This window comes from Heliconius melpomene, chromosome 8 (assembly GCF_056956725.1).
Source record: "Heliconius melpomene rosina isolate 202511_hmr_F chromosome 8, ASM5695672v1, whole genome shotgun sequence".
Classification (NCBI taxonomy): Eukaryota; Metazoa; Arthropoda; class Insecta; order Lepidoptera; family Nymphalidae; genus Heliconius; species Heliconius melpomene.
In genome coordinates, this window is record NC_140396.1 from 7,114,503 (window position 1) to 7,134,581 (window position 20,079).

At 31.5% G+C, this 20,079-nt stretch overlaps 1 protein-coding gene across 1 annotated transcript; it reads right to left on the reverse strand.

Annotated features, from left to right (window-relative positions):
• Positions 1–16,805: 16,805 nt before the first annotated feature.
• On the reverse strand, positions 16,806–18,792 carry LOC146536943 (uncharacterized). Its single transcript, XM_085189646.1, has 2 exons — positions 18,061–18,792; positions 16,806–17,955 (listed from the first exon to the last, which is right to left on the reverse strand). The coding sequence occupies exons 1-2, from the start codon at positions 18,282–18,284 to the stop codon at positions 16,806–16,808; spliced, it is 1,374 nt and encodes a 457-aa protein (XP_085045772.1). The 5' UTR covers positions 18,285–18,792.
• Between the last annotated feature and the right edge of the window lie 1,287 nt (positions 18,793–20,079).

A 20,079-nucleotide genomic window follows, 5' to 3' on the forward strand; every position in this document is an offset into this window, starting at 1 on the left:
ATAATTAAGGAGATGTCACTGATTCCAAATGACCTAGCCTACGAGTGGTATTGTATGACCGACGCGAACGTGATGATTTTGTAAATTTTTATATATTTTCGAATTACTATTATTTTTTATGTAACTATTTGCTGCTTATAATTATTATTTATCTCAGTTCGGTTATCTATACCGATGTTATCACACTTAAAATATCGTAATTTTAATAATTTGGGATTTTATTTAATATTGTTCGCAAAAATTAATAATTATTTAATATAGAAAAATGTTTAGTACGCGCGCACGGCAAACTTTAGGTACTTTTTAAACGGTTTTATTTAGCTCACCCCGTTTGTTTGTTTGTTTGGGTCAAATTTAGTAACTGAAATTTAACCCTCTTCTCGTTAACCGATTGATCTGAAATTTGGTATACGCCTTTGATTCTGGTGACAATACAATTATCCATACTCAATATTATTGTGAATTCAAGATGGCCGCCGCTACAAGATGGCGGACAACTTAGTTTTTTTCAATCCCATCAATATGGATATCAAATGAAAGGGCTTGTCAAGTAGAATTCAGTGGACTATACAAAATCAAAATCCAAGATGGCCGCCACTATAAGATGGCGGACAAGTTAGTTTTTTTCAATCCTATCAATACGGGTATCAAATGAAAGGGCTTGTCAAGCAGAATTCAGTGGACTATACAAAATCAAAATCCAAGATGGCCGCCGCTACAAGATGGCGGACAAGTTAGTTTTTTCGATCCCATCAATATGGGTATCAAATGAAAGGGCTTGTCAAGTAGAATTCAGTGCACTATACAAAATCAAAATCAAAGATGGCCACTGCTACAAAATGGCGGATAATGTAGTTTTCAATCCCATCAATATGGGTATCAAAATAAAGGGCTTGGTAAGTATAATACAGTATACTATACACAATTACAATATGAATCTCCCACCTAAGTCAAGATCTGGTATCCTGTCGAGGACTGTGTGGCTATAGGGTGCCTAAAAATGATACGTCGCTAGGGGTACCACCCAAGGTAAAAGGTAAAAGCGCGCCGAGAACTGTATGGCACTAGGTGGATAAAAATGATATGTCGTTAGCGTTTTCCCCTCAAGATTCAGGCACATCTTGTTGTACATAGCCTTGTCCCTCTATTGGACCTCTGGGGGGGTCGTTCGTAACATTCTCCATTAACCTTGCAATAATGAGACATCGAGCCTCATTTCAACGAATTGAATAGCATGAGAAATAAAAACTAAAAACTTAAAAATAAAAAAGTAAAAAAAAAATTTAAGTTAAACGGTTTTATATTGCAGATAAATGTACTAAAAGCTAAAAAATAATTTCATAGAAATTATGATTACTAAAATAAAATCGTGGGGACACTTGCTACTTACCACTAGGTGGGTGAAGTCTCATGCCATGTCTTTCAATTGTAGATATTGGACGTGCCCCACGATTAAATTTTAGTAATCATAATTTCTATGAAATTATTTTTTAGCTTTTAGTACATTTATCTGCAATATAAAACCGTTTAACTTAAATTTTTTTTTTTACTTTTTTTTCTAATATTAAGAATTTCCTTTACTTACTTTTACTTCTTTTGTTTGTTCATTTCGATTACTCAGACATTTTTTCTAATAATAAATCTCCACTTATTATTATTTTTTAACTTATTTTAATTATTTAGGCTTATATTTTCACGGGCGTAGCCGCGTCCGGGCCCACTAGTATAAAATAAAATAAACATAAAGTAAGTATCCTTAATAAAAATATTATAAGAACCGCACATAGCTGGGTAGGCAGAGGAGAGCTGGAAATCTAGTGATAAGACACTTTTCCCGACTTTCCGCCAAATTCCTGCAGCTACGTGTGTTGAGTGACGGAGCCCGACGCCGTGCTTTAGTAAAAAACTTAAATTAAAAATTAATAATAGACTTAAAGTTACAACTTATGTATGGAAAAACTCTTTAATGCATTCGAGCATAAAATATTTACAATATACTTTAAAATACACTACTCTCCACAAATACATATATAATGAGCGCTCCCCACAACAAATTACGTGAGACGTTCACGAGGTAATTTGTATGGCAGCTACTTGAGGTAACTCGTAAACATTGTTTTTGTGAACGATCTTCTAATGCAAAATAATATTTATTTTGTAAGAAATAATTGTAATTGTAATATGTTTTTTAAGTTTCGCTCTGTAATTCTGCACATAGCAGTACTAGGCAAAGGGAACCTGGGAACCTAGTGTTGAGATATTTCGTTCCGACTAAGACCCTTCCGTTCTTGTGCTTTAAGGAAATGTAGATCTGTAGATATTTCATAAAAAAATCAGCTTGGTACCTTTACGCGGTCTTTAGATAAATGCTGTTGATAGACGAACAACAAAGTGATTTTATAAAAATTCCAGTTTTACCTCTTGAGTTCCGGAACCCTAAAAATTATTTATAACATTAATATAAAAAAATTGTAATTATATATTTTTGTTTTTATCAAAGTCGACAACATTAAAACTACTCAACATATAGTACCTCCAAAATTGGCGTAAATTGGGGAACGGAAGTGTTTTAATGGGAACTGAGGTCTTATCACTGTGTCCCCAGATTCCCTCTGCCTATCCTGCTATGAGCGGAATACAGTGTGTAGTTAAAAAAAAACACAAATACAAGAAATATTATTAATAGTAGACTGTAGGTATATAAATATTTTCTTTTACTAATTACATGAGCGTAGGACGTGACGGCTCGGCAGCTGGAAATGTCTGATTATCTCAACAAATTGTCTCTCGTCTCTATATGATTTACGAAGTTCTAAAATACAAAAATTACTGTAGTCTAGCATTAAAATATTTATTTCATTTTAAATATACGTATGACTGTAGTACCTAGTCTATCTAGATTTAGTTTACAACGCCTTAATAATTAATAAAAAAAAAATTAGCTTCACGCTGTATCCCGCACACAGCAGGGTAGACAGAGGGAACCTAGTGTTAAGACACTCCGTTCCCCACTTTCTGCCGAATTTTAGAGGCATTGCGTGTTGAGGGGCAGAACTCAACGCCGCGCTTTGCCTCGACACCAGAGCGAAGAAATGGAAATATAAACGTAAATAAATATTTCACTTCCTCGAGTGGGGATCGAACCCACAACCGTTATGTTAGAGTCACACTTTTGTGCCGCTGCGCCATGACGGCCTCAATAATAATTGGCCTTAATAATTAAGTTTCTTGAATTTTGCATTGTTTTTTCTTTACCCTTTATCGAATAGAGGAAACTTTTAGTCCTTTAAAAAAAAAGACCAATTTTAATATATAGAATTAGTATTTTATGTCCAAAGCACAGCTCGTCAGTGCGAAGGACGCGAACTCTCTAGGGCGGTAAAATGGGCGGTAAAGCAATAAAGGGAAATTAAAAATTGACGTGAAAAGCGATGATTGTAAAATGCATTCACAATGTAATTTCATTTCGTTTTCCAACAATGTTTGTAAAAGACATAATGATAATTCGCTTTAAATGATAAAAAGGTTTTTTTTTCAATAAGTATCTAGGATTTTTGTTTCATAGGAAAAAAATGAAAAGAAAATCTGGGATTTGTGGACTGAACAGGGTCCAGGACGTTAATCGATATCCCCATAATCACCGATTATCATCTAACATCTCTATTAGTTGGTAATGCTGAATACATCGATGTATGTTTTATCTAAGCAGGAAGGCAATGGTTATCGGTTCGATTTCCATTCAGCGGAATGAATATTACTATTTCCCGTATATTACTGAACAAAATACACCAGCCAGTTTAAAAAATCTAATTAAATTTATCTGAGAGTTTCTATACAGGTGTCAAGATGTTTTTTTTGGACAAAACTTGCATAATTTTTTAATATTGGAATCCCTTAGTTCCTTTAAAACAGACAAAAGTTAAATCAAAATCCTTCGATTCAGTTAAACTCGTTACGTTTTCAGAGTCGATTTAAAATTGTATTATTTATTTGTAATATATTTTTGGCTGATACAATTTTTTGTTGTGACATTTACTGAATGAGGAATTAAAAACTTCGTATACTATAATTACACATATACATATGTGCTTGAAAATTCAATTCAAGAGTGGACTCTAAGAATAAATGTTTTTAGAGTGTACATATACTCAATTTAAATTCATATTTGAACTTAAGACTAAATTTGACGTTCCCCATAATTTTGTCAAAAATTTTCATTTAATTTTCATGCATAAAAAACAACATATTTAAATATAACATACCTAACCTCATTTCCTACACATACTTTGTGAATATTTTAATTAAGGAGCATTTTCTTCCCCACGAGATATTTTGGAGTCAAAATCTTAAAATTGGTATGATGAGGAAGATTTTAGTGAAGCACCTCGAGGCTCGTGAAATTTAATTACCGCGCGCTAATTCCTGGGTTAAAATTATTTGATGTTATCAATACTACTATTTTTTTTGCGTCACGTTGTATCCCACACACAGCAGGGTAGGCAGAGGGAACCTAGTGTTAAGACACTCCGTTCCCCACTTTCTACCGAATTCTGGAGGTATTGGGTGTTGAGGGGCAGACACCAGAGCGAAGAAATGGAAATATAAACGTAAATAAATATTTCACTTCCTCGAGTGGGGATTGAACCTACAACCGTCGCGTTACAGTCACACCCTTGTGCCACGATGCACGATGCTATGCTATGCCACGATGGCCTCAATACTATTATTATGTGACTTTTTTTTAATGAATCATATTTTTTGATATTACGAGTTGAGTAGCAAAACTCAACGTCGCGTTTTATTTTACTAAAGAGGTGATTAGAGGGAAGGAATTACATTTTCATAAGAAAATGTTTGCTCTTGACTTTTCTTTACAATTTTAATAAAAAATAACATAAGCTTTATGTGGAGTGTCTCTACTCAACCCCCAATGTCTTTAATCCGATCTAAACGTGCAGAACAGAGTGTCTTGACACTAAGTTTTCCTCCATACGCTCCATAGTCTATACTCGAGTGAAAATTGAACCCACAAACATTATCACCATTTACAGTCAGATATTATAGTACATATCATTAGTGATTAATAGTAACAGAGAACGTACAGACTAAACTTCTGTATTTAGAAATGGAAAGTTGAAAAGAAATTTCGTTAATTCCTTACGAGATTTTATACCGGGATAAAGTCCAGAAAAACAACATTTCGAATGATAAATACTAGTTAACTATACATATATTCTTATTATAGTACCTACTTTCCAACATAGAAAAAATGACATAAACAAACATATCGTACTACAATTAATTATTCTTATAGGTACATACCGTACAGCATGCCCATACCGTACCCAATTAAGAACTCATAACATCCACGCGCCGCTAGTGTTGTGTTTTAATGAAATAATTATAACGAAAATATTGTTATAAGTTAAAGAACTTTTGTATTCTTTTTGTTTATAATTATATTGTTTTTATTTATTATTTTGTTTTATATAGAATCGTAACTTTTCTCTCATGGCAGGCAGCGTATAGAGAAAAACTAAGTGTCAAAACACTCGGTTCTGCACGTTTACCTCGGATTACAGACATTGGGGGTTGAGTAGCGGCACTTAACAGAAAGCCTACTTCAGCTTCATGTTAATTTTTATAAAAATTGTAAAGAAAAGTCAAGAGCAAACATTTTTCACTAAATAGCTAACTAAACGCATATTTTACACTTTTCGTCGTACGAACAAAGAAATTAAAAACTTACGTTAGACTACCACAAGTCTATAGAGGCAGCGTATTAAAGCTCTTGAGCTAAGCTGTGTTTATAAAAGCAACTATAAGTTATAGTTGTAGTTGTACTTCTGTTGACGGTGTACAGCAGTTTACCGGAGTGAAGAGTTCTCCAGAAATGATTAACTTTACCCAAGCGGGGCTCTTTTGAGGTTTTAACATAAAAAATGAATGAGACCCACGTACGAGCTATGAATTTTTCATAATATTTACTCGGCCATTTCGCAGCTAATGCAAGTTTAAAAAGTTTACATACTGTTATAATTATTTATATAACTGTTTAAATTATTCTGTTTATTTAGCATTCCTCTCACAGAGTAGGGTAGGCAGAGGAAACCTATTACTAAGACACTCTCTTCCCCATTTTCCTCGTGTGGAGATTGAACCCATAAACAGTCGTGCAGTCATATACTTGTGGACTTGTGCCGACTTGCCTCAGGATTTTTTTAACAAGTCTATAGAGCAAAATAAGAAACTATTGACTTTTAAATTGAATTTGTGACATCCGCTTACCTTAGTCATACTAGAGGTTCTATATTGGTGGTCTAGAAATAGATTTAAAGTAATACAATGAGCCTAATATCCTGATGAATGATTCGCAAGTATACAATTCTTAGTATAATTAAGTATAAATTAGTTAACGAAAAAAACACATACGCCAGTACGATGCGTTCAGCATTTATTTAATCATTTAGAAACATCAAATACTTATTTAATAATATAATAGCACTAAATTGCATTTTGAACTCAATATGTCCAAAAAAACATATATTTTTTTGTAAAAGTATTAATATTCTCCGAAATTTAATTCTACACTCATCGCGTGCGGACGCGCTTCCTAGAAGATTAAATAAGGATATTAGATTAATATATAAGAAATTATACAAATAGAAAGTCTATGCAATAAGATTATTTTTTTTTTTACCTTTTGTATCCTTATAAGATGAATTTGTTCTCCATCTGTCCTTGTCCTCCATGCGATAGATCAATTGATGATGTTTCAAGCTGAAATTAGTATCAAATATTCAGGCTAAAGTCCACTAAAGTATAGAAAACAGTAAAGCTTCTAAGTCTACACAATCAAACAGTTACGACCGTGTTTTGTTTTAGTAGAAGAAAGGAGTAATTGTAAATAATTCAACAAACAATTTTAAATAATTAATTCCTCTGAAAATCAACATCATACAACTATTGAGTTGTCAGATGCTGGCCTTTATTAGCTTAGGAGTTAGATCAACTATATTAATAGCTAAATACTTCCTCATTTCAATATTATACTCCTATATCCTATTCATCATAAAAGCGGAGCAGGTTTGTGGAGATGCACTCGAGTGACTAGACTAGAGCATACAGTGTACCGTACACTCCTCACGTAATATCACAGCAGCTAATAATAAATATACGAATTTTCTTCGTACGAGAGCATAAGGTGGTCTATATTAATGGAAAATAGCTGAGATTATATTCTTCTTTATACATTTTTAAAGAGTAGAAAATGCTTCTAGAATAGATACCGTTGGGATGTTTAAACAGATTATTATATATTCATAACTTTGAAGTATTAAACATTTTTATATGAAAATTTAAATTTGTTATATTATAAGGATTCATCTAGTTTATTATAATAGTTACATAGCAAATAAGATAAGATTAGATTGTTTATAAGCTTCTTCCACCTGCGGTTTTACCCTCGTGATATTCGATCTTCCCACGGTTAAATACAATTGACACATTAACATTTTCATAAATGTACATTTATGTTTATGACAGCACAAAATCACATATCTAAACTAATGTCGATACACATTCACACATGTCAATGTACATTTACACATGTGGTCACACATTCACACATTTAGTCACACATTCACATAATTATGTTTACAGACTTTCACACATGTTAACACGATCACGCAGAGATTGAATCCACACTCATCGCAAAGGCAGTTAGACTATACAAGTATTCTTATTTGTGAAATTACTCTTTTTTTTTCTGTACATATTGTACGTAAAGATACTGTATTTTTGTTTCATTATAGTAGATACTATTAAAAAGTTATTTATGTAAAGATGACAGAAATTAATCTGTTTTACCCCAAAAGTATTCGATACCAACAAGAAACCAAAATTTTCAACATACTTTTATGACAAAAACCACTATAAAATGGCCACTAAATATATAAAATATATAAAATGGCTTCCTTAAAATAAAAAGCAATTGCTGTACAAGTCATGGTTGTAGAATATTTAAACTACATAATATTTTTATATTAAAATAAAATCAGGAAATAGGATCCGACAAGTATTATATAAATCGTCTTGCAAAGGATTTAAATTCTACAGCGAATGGAATGGAAAGTAATAAAAGAAAATGAAAAATTTACGACTATAACATCATGCGGTGCGTTTTAACTCATTCATTATCCGATTTTGGTAAATAAAGAGAGAAAGTGAAAAAAATATTTGGAATTTTAGTTATCTTATTGTCATACTCGAGGACATCGTGGCATAGTGGACTCAATGTCTTGAATTCAGATGAAAAGGTGGACCTCGTTCGTCGAAACTGAATAAAAATATATTTGATTTACAATTTTTATCCATCTGTACCCAAAGTAACGGGTTCAAATCCCTTTTGACAATTAGTCTGGTTAATAGTACTCTCGTCAAATCAGACAAGAGTGTGTTTGTTTATACGGCACGACAACTTTCCTAGTGTCGATAACAAAGAGATGTAGACAACCCGTCTAATTGCAGGTAAGTAAAATAAGGAAAGTAAGAAAAAACAAGTATGTATAAAAAGCTAATTTGCTTTATTTTACCATGTGACGTAGATTTTGTTATTGTGACGCGACGGTTGTGGGTTCGATCCCCACTCGGGGGAATGACTTATTATTTTTTAAATATTTTTATTTATATTATTATATATTTATTCTTTTTTTCTTTGGCAACAAGTCAAAAGCTTGGCGATGAAATCCACCACTTAACACGCAATGCCTCAAGAAATTTCACGGTATGTGGGAAACGGAATATCTTAACACTAGGTTACCCTGCTATGTGAGAAATACATCGTGAATTCGTGAATCTGATAAATTAATTTATTTAACGTAAAATTTATTGTCTAAAAGTCACAAAGCCTTACTAACTTAACTAATTGTATTGTATTTCATTTATTAATACAACATTCCAAAGGCATACTCCCATATATATTTTGAATATATGTTTTATATTAACATATTCGAACTTCTAAAAGTTTGTGGTAAAATTTCTATGTTAAAAGTTGTTTAAAAAATTCTTTGCGAACTTTATAACGTTCGCCTCATACGGCGTTATTTCCATCGCATTCTTTACAAATTTCTGTTCGCCTCCAAATATTTTAATTAGTGAGACATTATTATCTTTTCATTTAAGAATTTTAAATATTTTGAGAGAATTTTTTATCTTAGTTGTTTAAAAATATATGCTATAAAAAAAAGGATAAAATATGAAAGGATTTTTGAGGTCAATCGTGGTGCAGGGGCAGGAGTGCCAGAGTGCGAGTGTATACGGGGATTGTGGGTTTGACTACCACTTTAGGGAATGAAATATTTTTTTTTTTACATTTCCTCGCTCTGGTAAGTCGCGCCGTTGTGTTCATTATTATTTTTTCACATTAACTTAACACAAACAGTATTATTTTTTCACATTAACTTAACACAAACATTATTATTTTTTCACATTAACTTAACACAAACATTATTATTTTTTCACATTAACTTAACACAAACATTATTATTTTTTCACATTAACTTAACACAAACATTATTATTTTTTCACATTAACTTAACACAAACTCAGTCACTGTTAAAAATATTGTCTCGTAAAGACCCTATTCATTATTTTTTTACGAAGTTACTTTTGTAAAAAATAAAAAAATACGGCTACTTTTTTTTATCGATAACTGCCAAAAAAGCTTATAAAATCTGTCGACTCTCTATATATATCTAAATGTTAAAATAAACTAAAAAGTTGTTATATTTTATTCATCCTTTAAGGGATTACTTAAACACCAAAATATAATTTACGTAGTTTACCTTACTAGTGGACCCGAACGCGGCTACGCCCGCTTGAACTATACGAATATTTATTAAATATATTTATGAAATCATTTTCAGTTTTCATTAGAGAGATGCGCTAAGCAAGCTCATTTTGGGTGACGTTTTCTAACAACAAACTTTGCAAATCGTTGCTTAGCAACGGCGGTTGTTATTAACATGGCGGAATAAATTGCATGTCAAATTAATAAGTACTTTAATATATTGATATATATCGAAAATATTACAAATATGAGAAAAAAAGTATCCTATGTTCATCCCGGGACCGTCAAGTATCTCTATATAAGTATTTTATCACAATTAAATTAGCGGTTTGGCCCTGATTGCGTAAAAGACAGACAGACAGAGTTACTTTCGAATTTATAATATAGGTATGGATATAGATTAGATACACATGGTACATTGGTCCCATTTCGTGGTCTTCTCTGTCTTTAGACCTAAACCCTTTTGATTTCTTGCTCTAGGTCTACAGCTCTACAAGAGCTAAAAGTATATTTTTAAATTTATCTGTTATCGAGTGACTGACAGACAACGCACAGCCGATACTTTGCGGCGTAGAACGCTGACATTTGGCATGTTTTTATTGGGGGGTTAAGAAAAGAATTATAAGGAGTTTTCTTGAAATGTGTGGAAACTGTGGAGCGGAGAGTCTTACCACTGAGCTCTCTCTGCCTATCTAGCTACATGCGAAATACAACGTGAAACCTTTAATTTCTTCACGTTCTAGGTACTAAAATCACAGAATAAACGAAACAAAAAATAACAAAAATAACAACCATATATAGGCATAGCAAACGAGTAAAAAAAACAAAGTAAACTAAATGAACAAGCCTCCATACAATTTGAATGAGCGAGAACTGAGTTGAATGTGTACTACTACTTTGTTAAAATTAATTATGTGAACCGTGCAGACTTCAATTTCAATGACTCGCAGTCGCTGCCGTGTCACGTGTCATGTGTCACATGTCACGAGCCTGTTGAATGTTGCGAGCTGAAAAAACAATCGCTGCCATATTATAATTGGGGTAATTTTGTATACGTTTAAACTTTCACGCTTCTTTTCCCGCATGTAGCGGGGTAGCTATAGGGAATGTAGTGCTAAAACATTCTGTTTTTCATTTTTCGCTAATTTTCGGAACATTGCGTTGTAGAGGATTGTTTGTCTTAGTGGAATGAGTAAAATGAAAATATTTTTAAAAATAATTTTCCCGAAAGGGGATCGAATTCACAACTATCGTATCTGTAATCAGATATTCCACTATGTCCTTAAAATCGATTCTCCCTAGGTCCCTATCGAAAATGAAAAATCTCCAATGTTTTTATTATTCTTTTATACTACTAAGACCCTTCCTAGTTTTAATTATTTTTCCAAAATCTCAAAAAAAAATTTATTTATGCGTTTTTTTAAACGTGCATGTAATCGAAAACGTGTTTGTAAGTCAAAGCAGCAATAAAAACAATTTGAAATTTTTCACTTTTGATATTTTACCTAGGTAAAGATTGTCAAAATGTTTAATCTGGTACTGAATAATTAAAACGGAACGGAGAACGGAGTGTCTTAACATAAGCTTCCGTCGACTTACCCAGCTGTATTTACCCATTTTAAAAGAAATTAAAATATCAAATATTTAAATTCTTCCAGTGTGAATCGAACCCTCAACCTATCGCATTAACACTTACACGCTCGTGCTCCCTCGCCATGCCATAAAAATATTGTGATTATCTAAAATGAAAGCTTAAATAAAGCTCTCTCTAATTTCATTTAATTTCCGATTAACTCCTGCATATTGTAGTGTCTTCTTTCTCTTAAACGTAAGATCTTGAAGATTCACTAAGGATATTCATCTTAGTTACTTACGAACTGTTTGAGAATGCAGCTCCAGGACGAACTTATAACAGCTTTCACTTTGACTTCTCATACAATGGAGAATTCTTTTTATGTCTTTTTGTTGTATTTAGTTCAATTATATTTATTAGAATTTTATATTTGTTAAAATTGATAGGTTTTTGGCCCTTTGGTCTGTGAATTTAATTATTAAAAATCTTGTTAAATTTTACTCTTTTTTTAGAGTTTTAATATGTTGATTGTTGCTTTGTATTTGTTTATAAATATTGAAATAAATAAATTCAATGGGTAAAAGATTAATAATTACTTAAAAAATAGTATAAATTATTTTACTGTATCCACAATATATTAATGATATTGTAAGCAATGTCAAAAACTCTCTATCAACTCAAATAAATAAGTAATATTGTCGTTTTTAGCATAATAGAATAGGCAGAGGAAACTACTCACTCTCCGCCAAATAAAGGATGCGTTGCGTGTTGAGTGGCCGAACTCAAATCTGGTAATCGAACTGACGACCTATTGTAGTCCTTTACAGTCGCCCTGCGTTACGACCGACTGAGTTGTATTCATACTGTTTTTATACGAAATCCCAACATAATCTTTTACTTGAAGCTGAACGAAAGTTTAATAATATATAGAATTATAAAATCTAAAATAAAATTGCCTTTACGGGTAGCTGTGCGTGGAAATAAGTTTCAAAGTCGAAATCGACTCGATTTATGATCTGGCAAGACCATATTGAAATAGGTCATTTATATGCGTGAGATGGTCCAAGTTTCAAGTTCTACCAGCGTCCAAGTCTTGCACCAGTTTTATTAGATTAAATATAGGTTTAACTAGTTGTTTCAACGAAGAAAGGGTCTTAAGCGTGCGAGTGTAAATGCGACAGGTTGTGGGTTCGATTCCTACTCGAGGAAATAAAATATTTCATATTTTTATTTCAGGTTCCCCACTTTTCGTCAAATTCTGGAGGTATTGTGAGTTGAATAACGGAAAACAATATATATATTGTAATGTTATAAAAATATATAGATATTTTTTTACTTTAAGCGTCTCTAACATCTTCCAAAGAAATAAAGTAAGGAAGTAAGCATTCGTTTGTCTTGTCTCTGTTTTTTTATTTTTCATGTACTCTCTGTCTATAGTCTCTGTTTGATATAGTTTTTTTTAAGATTCTAGTAATTACTATATCAACGTATATATAACAAACTAATTGTTTTACCGCAACTTTGTTTGTTGGACTTCAAGATTTAAAATAAAACCTCCCGTATCCTTTTTTACGTCCAGTCTTCTAAACAAGGCCAAATTAACAAGTTTCTGAATCCAGTAATTCCGTCTGGTGTCCGTAAGTAACGTAAGTAACGAAAGAGTTTTTTGTAAGGTACATAAGTCAGTAAAGCTTCAATCAACTTTATTTTCGTACAAAATTTTCACTTAAATTTTGAAGTGAAGCTAACGATATCCGTAAAAGATGTTTTTTTACCAATTTAATTTCGTTTCTACCGAATTAAGGAAAATTTTCTTAATTTTTTTTCCGCTCATCACTGTATCCCGCATGTAGCAGAGTGCGTAGTGTTAAAACATCCCGCTTCCAACTTTCAGCTGAATTCTGGAGGCATTGAGTGTTGAGTGGAAATCAACGCTGCCCTTTGCCTCAACACCAAATATGAATGAAAATATTAAATACTTCATTTTCTCGAGTGGAAATCGAACCCACGACCTGTTCCAATTACAGTCACGCTGGTGCCCCTGCACCACGCTATAGCCTCGCTTAGTTTGTATAAAATACGTTAATGAAAAGGACTTATCTCCCGTAGACAAGGAACACCAGAACTGATTTACTGCTAAGACAAAGATATATCTAGGGAGGCTGGATTAATCTTAAAATCCTTTTGTCGCCTCGGCCTTGCCTGACGTCGGCGTCGGTTTGCTACGGATAAGCGGTTTTGACACTTTCATATTGTTTTTGTGTCGTTAGCACTGGAGGCGCAAGTTTGTTTTGCTTGTTACTAGGCTTTGTGGACTATTTATTTTTGCCTCTTTCGTTGATAATTTTTTCCCCCTTTTTTCATATCTTTTTTTGGTTATTATTAGCGCTGTTAACATTTTTTAGTTTAGTTTTCAACTATTTATCCATTTATCCTATATCTTATAAAACAAAGTCGCTTTTTGTGTCTGTCTGAACTTTCTAACTCTTCTTCTTCTAAACCACCCAACGGATTTGGATGCGGTTTTTACCATTAGGTCGAGTATTTCTCAGGGAAGGTTTATATATAGTTTATTATTTGTACATTCTTATGTAAATTAACATAAATACGATAAATGTGTATAAAGTCCTACCCGCTGAGACACTTTGGCGCATGCGCTGCTTTAATGGTAAATACTACATGAAAAAAATGTACTGGAGTATTGTTCCTCTTAATAAGATCTACAAAAAAGTCCGCGAGAGCATATTTGTATCTTTTAAGAATAACGTGTAGTGATCATATTTCTGTCTAAAAATAGTAATTTCAATATATTTTTTATTGTGAGGGATATTTTTCCATAATGGTATTAATCCTTATCCTTTAAAATACTTTATTAAATTTCTACGTTAAACGAAGATAAAATTTGCTTTTTAAACTATTTCGTAATTGCGAATAGTGTCAGTAGTTGGGATTCGTTGGTTCTGGCGCACGCGCCAGAACCAACGAATGCGCTAGAACCACGGGAGTGTGCCAGACCCCGCGCGTCGACTTGGCGATGCGTCGAAACTAAAAAAAAAAAAAAAGTTTAGCCCCCCATTTGAATCGATTGCGCCGGGTCCCAGAGCCGTAGCTCTAACCGTTCCAAAGATAGCTTTTCGATTAATTAAATGCCACTAGACGCGTCTCTTATCAGTCACCCTCATCAAGCTCGGGCCCGGCCTTATCGCTCGCTTCCCCGAATTGCTAACAACGAACCTACGTCACAGTGCAGTGTTGCTGTCTCTTTCTTGCATTACTTATCACCCAACGACACCACAGTGCCCGTCTCTTTGTCGCTATGTTGCCTAACAATTTGTTTATTAAAAACTTCTCATTTAATATGTAATTTCTATCATTTTAATTTAATAAAAATTGTATTTTTTACTATATAATGTTTCAAATAATGGTGCGCCGATGTAACAATATTTTGTTTATTAAAACTTCTCATTTAATATATATATTTTTATGAAATCTAACAATAAGAAATCGAAATGAGAGTATAAAAATGTAAAGAAATGTTCAACCTAACCTAACCTAAATCGCTTTCTACAAATGATTTTCTTATTACAATCTTTGTGAATTTATTTAGTCTAAATACTTCCATTGTATTTTTTACTATATAATGTTTCAAATAATGGTGCGCCGATGTAACAATATTTTGTTTATTAAAACTTCTCATTTAATATATATATTTTTATGAAATCTAACAATAAGAAATCGAAATGAGAGTATAAAAATGTAAAGAAATGTTCAACCTAACCTAACCTAAATCGCTTTCTACAAATGATTTTCTTATTACAATCTTTGTGAATTTATTTAGTCTAAATACTTCCATTGTATTTTTTACTATATAATGTTTCAAATAATGGTGCGCCGACGTAACAATATTTTGTTTATTAAAACTTCTCATTTAATATATATATTTTTATGAAATCTAACAATAAGAAATCGAAATGAGAGTATAAAAATGTAAAGAAATGTTCAACCTAACCTAACCTAAATCGCTTTCTACAAATGATTTTCTTATTACAATCTTTGTGAATTCATTTAGTCTAAATACTTCCATTGTATTTTTTACTATATAATGTTTCAAATAATGGTGCGCCGATGTAACAATATTTTGTTTATTAAAACTTCTCATTTAATATATATATTTTTATGAAATCTAACAATAAGAAATCGAAATGAGAGTATAAAAATGTAAAGAAATGTTCAACCTAACCTAACCTAAATCGCTTAACCCTGGAGCGGTATAGTAATGAGCAGGATCTAAATCGTAAGTCTTCATGCAAACATTTCTAAAATTTTCGAAAATATCACATAAAAGTATTACATCAGTTTTTAAATAAAGATTAGAATAGTCAGCCATACTTTGACAGTGGAAATGAGACCATACTTTTTGAGCATGATTATAATCATCAACTGAAATGCTTTCACCAGTCAATGTACTAGCGAAACACTCAATTGGTGGCAAAGATGATAATTCTAATGATTTGAACGAAGTCATATGTTCATATGGATAAACACCTTTCCGCTTTAACAACTGAAAGTCTTTATCAGAGGGATATTGTTTTCTCGTTTCGCGGAACTCATCGTCATTAAGATTCTTAGTTAGTGAATCTAAACTACTCGATAAAAATTTGAAAGAGTCAATAAACCTCAAACCAACCTTTTTACCATTTACATTCAGAATTTTTGAGAAAGAAATATACTTTTCTTTATTTTGTGGAATGATTTGTACTTCACCTTCGGCAAAATTTAATGCATGTACAATAAAATGAGCATCGTAATTGCTCAGATTATGTAATATTATAGGAATAAATGAGGTGCTATGAATTTTTTTGCTACAATTCTCATGGCATACACCTATAAAAGTACCTAAATGCCAGTCGTGATCGATATATCGTTCAGCCTTTAATTCACTCTCACATATGTAACATATAGAAGCTTCTTGTATTGTTTTGTTGTCTATTTCTGATAGAGGAAGAGGACATTGAAAAGAATTAGCTCTACAAATAATTTCTATATCTTTACGTAAACTTGTCAAAAATACGTTAGCACAGTTTTCGCCGGTATAAGTAACATACTTAGAAAGCTTATTATCATATGAACATTTGACATAATAACCAAAGCTGTACACATCATGTCTTTGAACGTTGGTAGTGAAAGATTTAAAAGGATCATTGGAACATGAATCGATTGGATTGAGAAAAGATTCAAAATCTGCGTAAATCACAAAGGGTACTCTCTTTTTCTTTTCATAACCTTCGAATTTTATCTTATCACTTGGTACATTTTCACCACGCCAGTTTTTTTTACTTATATCTTTATTTGGAAGATCGGTTCTGACATGTGTGCAATCATTCAATCATAGACATAGACGAGAGCTTTCTGACTGTTAAAATAAATAAGGCAGCCGTCACAAATGTAAATGGCATTATTTCGTGATGTAACCTGATGACTCACTAAACGAGATAATTTTTTTATATAGCAATAATGCCCATTACTTCCACTCGTTATGTAAAGTAAATTAATATGAATAGGTTTGAGACACTTTGTAAAATATAATGGACCAACCAGAGAGTTAGACTTACTCAAAGCATTGTATTCCAGTCCATAAACGTTAACACTCAAATTATTCAACTTTTCGATTTTATGAATATCTGTTAACTTCACAGGAAAAGGGACACCATCAAAATTTAACTTATTTTCATATTTTGAATATGAAGTGACTCGATCTGAACTTTTATTTGCTGGGTACAATGCTGAGAGTAAAGCCCACTTAAAGCACTGAACGTCGCTATTTTTTACATTTATTACTGCCTTTTTGTTTCGTATGTCGTGAGGCAAATCAATGTATGAAGATCCGCGAAGTGGATTAAATTTATTCACATTCATATCCAAACTAAATATTTTCTGAATAGACCAACCGCTGTCTTTCTTTTCAAACTCAGTTATTTTGTTTGCAAATATTTCATTTAAAGAATCGAGAAATTCATTTAGATTAACAGATTCGTTAATGATGACATTCGGAGTTTGAAAATCAAAAATATTTGTCAATTCTCTACATTGTTGAATAAAATTAGCTCGGAGTATAAAATTAACTTTGAAGGTTTTCAAAGCTACTATACTCTCACTAACTAAAGTAAAAAGAGTATCTTTGATGGAATTTAAAAACAAATTAAAATCCAAAAGCTCATCACTAACGGAGAGTGGAGTTATTCTGTAAGTATAAACACGTTTTCCAAATGCTTTTTCGATTAATGTTACATTAGGAAAACTATGATGAATGCGTAATGCATTATTTTTATGAATATTACTTCGGTAATGATTTGCTAAATATCTCCTTTTAACAAGTATTTTGCATACCTCACAGTTGATCATGTCACTGTTTAATGGTTGAACTGATGGTTCTGAATCCCTCGAAGTTGAAGGTTCGCTTGGACGTCTCATTTTCACAACTTTTTTATTGTTATCTTGAGCTACGCGTTTCAAGCCTCTGCCAACTTGTAAGCTGGTTAACAAAGAAAAAATAAGTTTTAAATTCAACATCTCATAAATTTAAACAGGAAAAAAAAAAGAAATAAATAAAAAAACATTAATAATCATTATTACTTACTGCTTCTCCACACTTTCACTTATGTTGAACAAAGCTTCATCAAATTGTGAATCAAAAGTCTTTGACTCAATACTGGTGAATTTATCGTTGAAAGCTTCCATAGCACATTCTGCTGATTCCACAATCTCGCAAATTTCTTCCAATTCCTTGTCAGTCCAGCAATTACTTTCAATCTCCTGTTCTTTAGTAAATAACACACTAGTAACATGATCATAGTTCGACATGTGCTTAGCACTTACTAGACAACACTCGCACAATAGTTCTTAACAAGAAGACACTGAACAACTTAGTGATGAATCCAAAAAAGATACACAGTCGTTTTATACTAACTTGCACAATGTAGCGGAACAAACCTATTAAAATACCGGAAGTGATAACGATAATATTCAAACTGTATGCTTATCACTTATGACTAATAAAGAAACAATGGCGTTAGTAATAGCAAATCTGTTACAAGTTTGAGCATGTCTAAAATTCCACAATAACAACTAAAAAATAAATCGAAAATATATATATTAAATGAGAAGTTTTTAATAAACAAAAGATTTTTATTCTTAGGTTAGGTTAGGTTGAACATTTCTTTACATTTTTATACTCTCATTTCGATTTCTTATTGTTAGATTTCATAAAAATATATATATTAAATGAGAAGTTTTAATAAACAAAATATTGTTACATCGGCGCACCATTATTTGAAACATTATATAGTAAAAAATACAATGGAAGTATTTAGACTAAATAAATTCACAAAGATTGTAATAAGAAAATCATTTGTAGAAAGCGATTTAGGTTAGGTTAGGTTGAACATTTCTTTACATTTTTATACTCTCATTTCGATTTCTTATTGTTAGATTTCATAAAAATATATATATTAAATGAGAAGTTTTAATAAACAAAATATTGTTACATCGGCGCACCATTATTTGAAACATTATATAGTAAAAAATACAATGGAAGTATTTAGACTAAATAAATTCACAAAGATTGTAATAAGAAAATCATTTGTAGAAAGCGATTTAGGTTAGGTTAGGTTGAACATTTCTTTACATTTTTATACTCTCATTTCGATTTCTTATTGTTAGATTTCATAAAAATATATATATTAAATGAGAAGTTTTAATAAACAAAATATTGTTACGTCGGCGCACCATTATTTGAAACATTATATAGTAAAAAATACAATGGAAGTATTTAGACTAAATAAATTCACAAAGATTGTAATAAGAAAATCATTTGTAGAAAGCGATTTAGGTTAGGTTAGGTTGAACATTTCTTTACATTTTTATACTCTCATTTCGATTTCTTATTGTTAGATTTCATAAAAATATATATATTAAATGAGAAGTTTTAATAAACAAAATATTGTTACATCGGCGCACCATTATTTGAAACATTATATAGTAAAAAATACAATGGAAGTATTTAGACTAAATAAATTCACAAAGATTGTAATAAGAAAATCATTTGTAGAAAGCGATTTAGGTTAGGTTAGGTTGAACATTTCTTTACATTTTTATACTCTCATTTCGATTTCTTATTGTTAGATTTCATAAAAATATATATATTAAATGAGAAGTTTTAATAAACAAAATATTGTTACATCGGCGCACCATTATTTGAAACATTATATAGTAAAAAATACAATGGAAGTATTTAGACTAAATAAATTCACAAAGATTGTAATAAGAAAATCATTTGTAGAAAGCGATTTAGGTTAGGTTAGGTTGAACATTTCTTTACATTTTTATACTCTCATTTCGATTTCTTATTGTTAGATTTCATAAAAATATATATATTAAATGAGAAGTTTTAATAAACAAAATATTGTTACATCGGCGCACCATTATTTGAAACATTATATAGTAAAAAATACAATGGAAGTATTTAGACTAAATAAATTCACAAAGATTGTAATAAGAAAATCATTTGTAGAAAGCGATTTAGGTTAGGTTAGGTTGAACATTTCTTTACATTTTTATACTCTCATTTCGATTTCTTATTGTTAGATTTCATAAAAAT

Bases quoted from the DNA above. Each gene is read 5' to 3' on its own strand.
- LOC146536943 (XM_085189646.1), bottom strand. From the start codon at position 18,284: ATGTCGAACTATGATCATGTTACTAGTGTGTTATTTACTAAAGAACAG. The intron at 17,956-18,060 runs GTAAGTAATAAT...TTTGTTAACCAG, and splicing joins AGTGAAAGTGTGGAGAAGCA to CTTACAAGTTGGCAGAGGCT.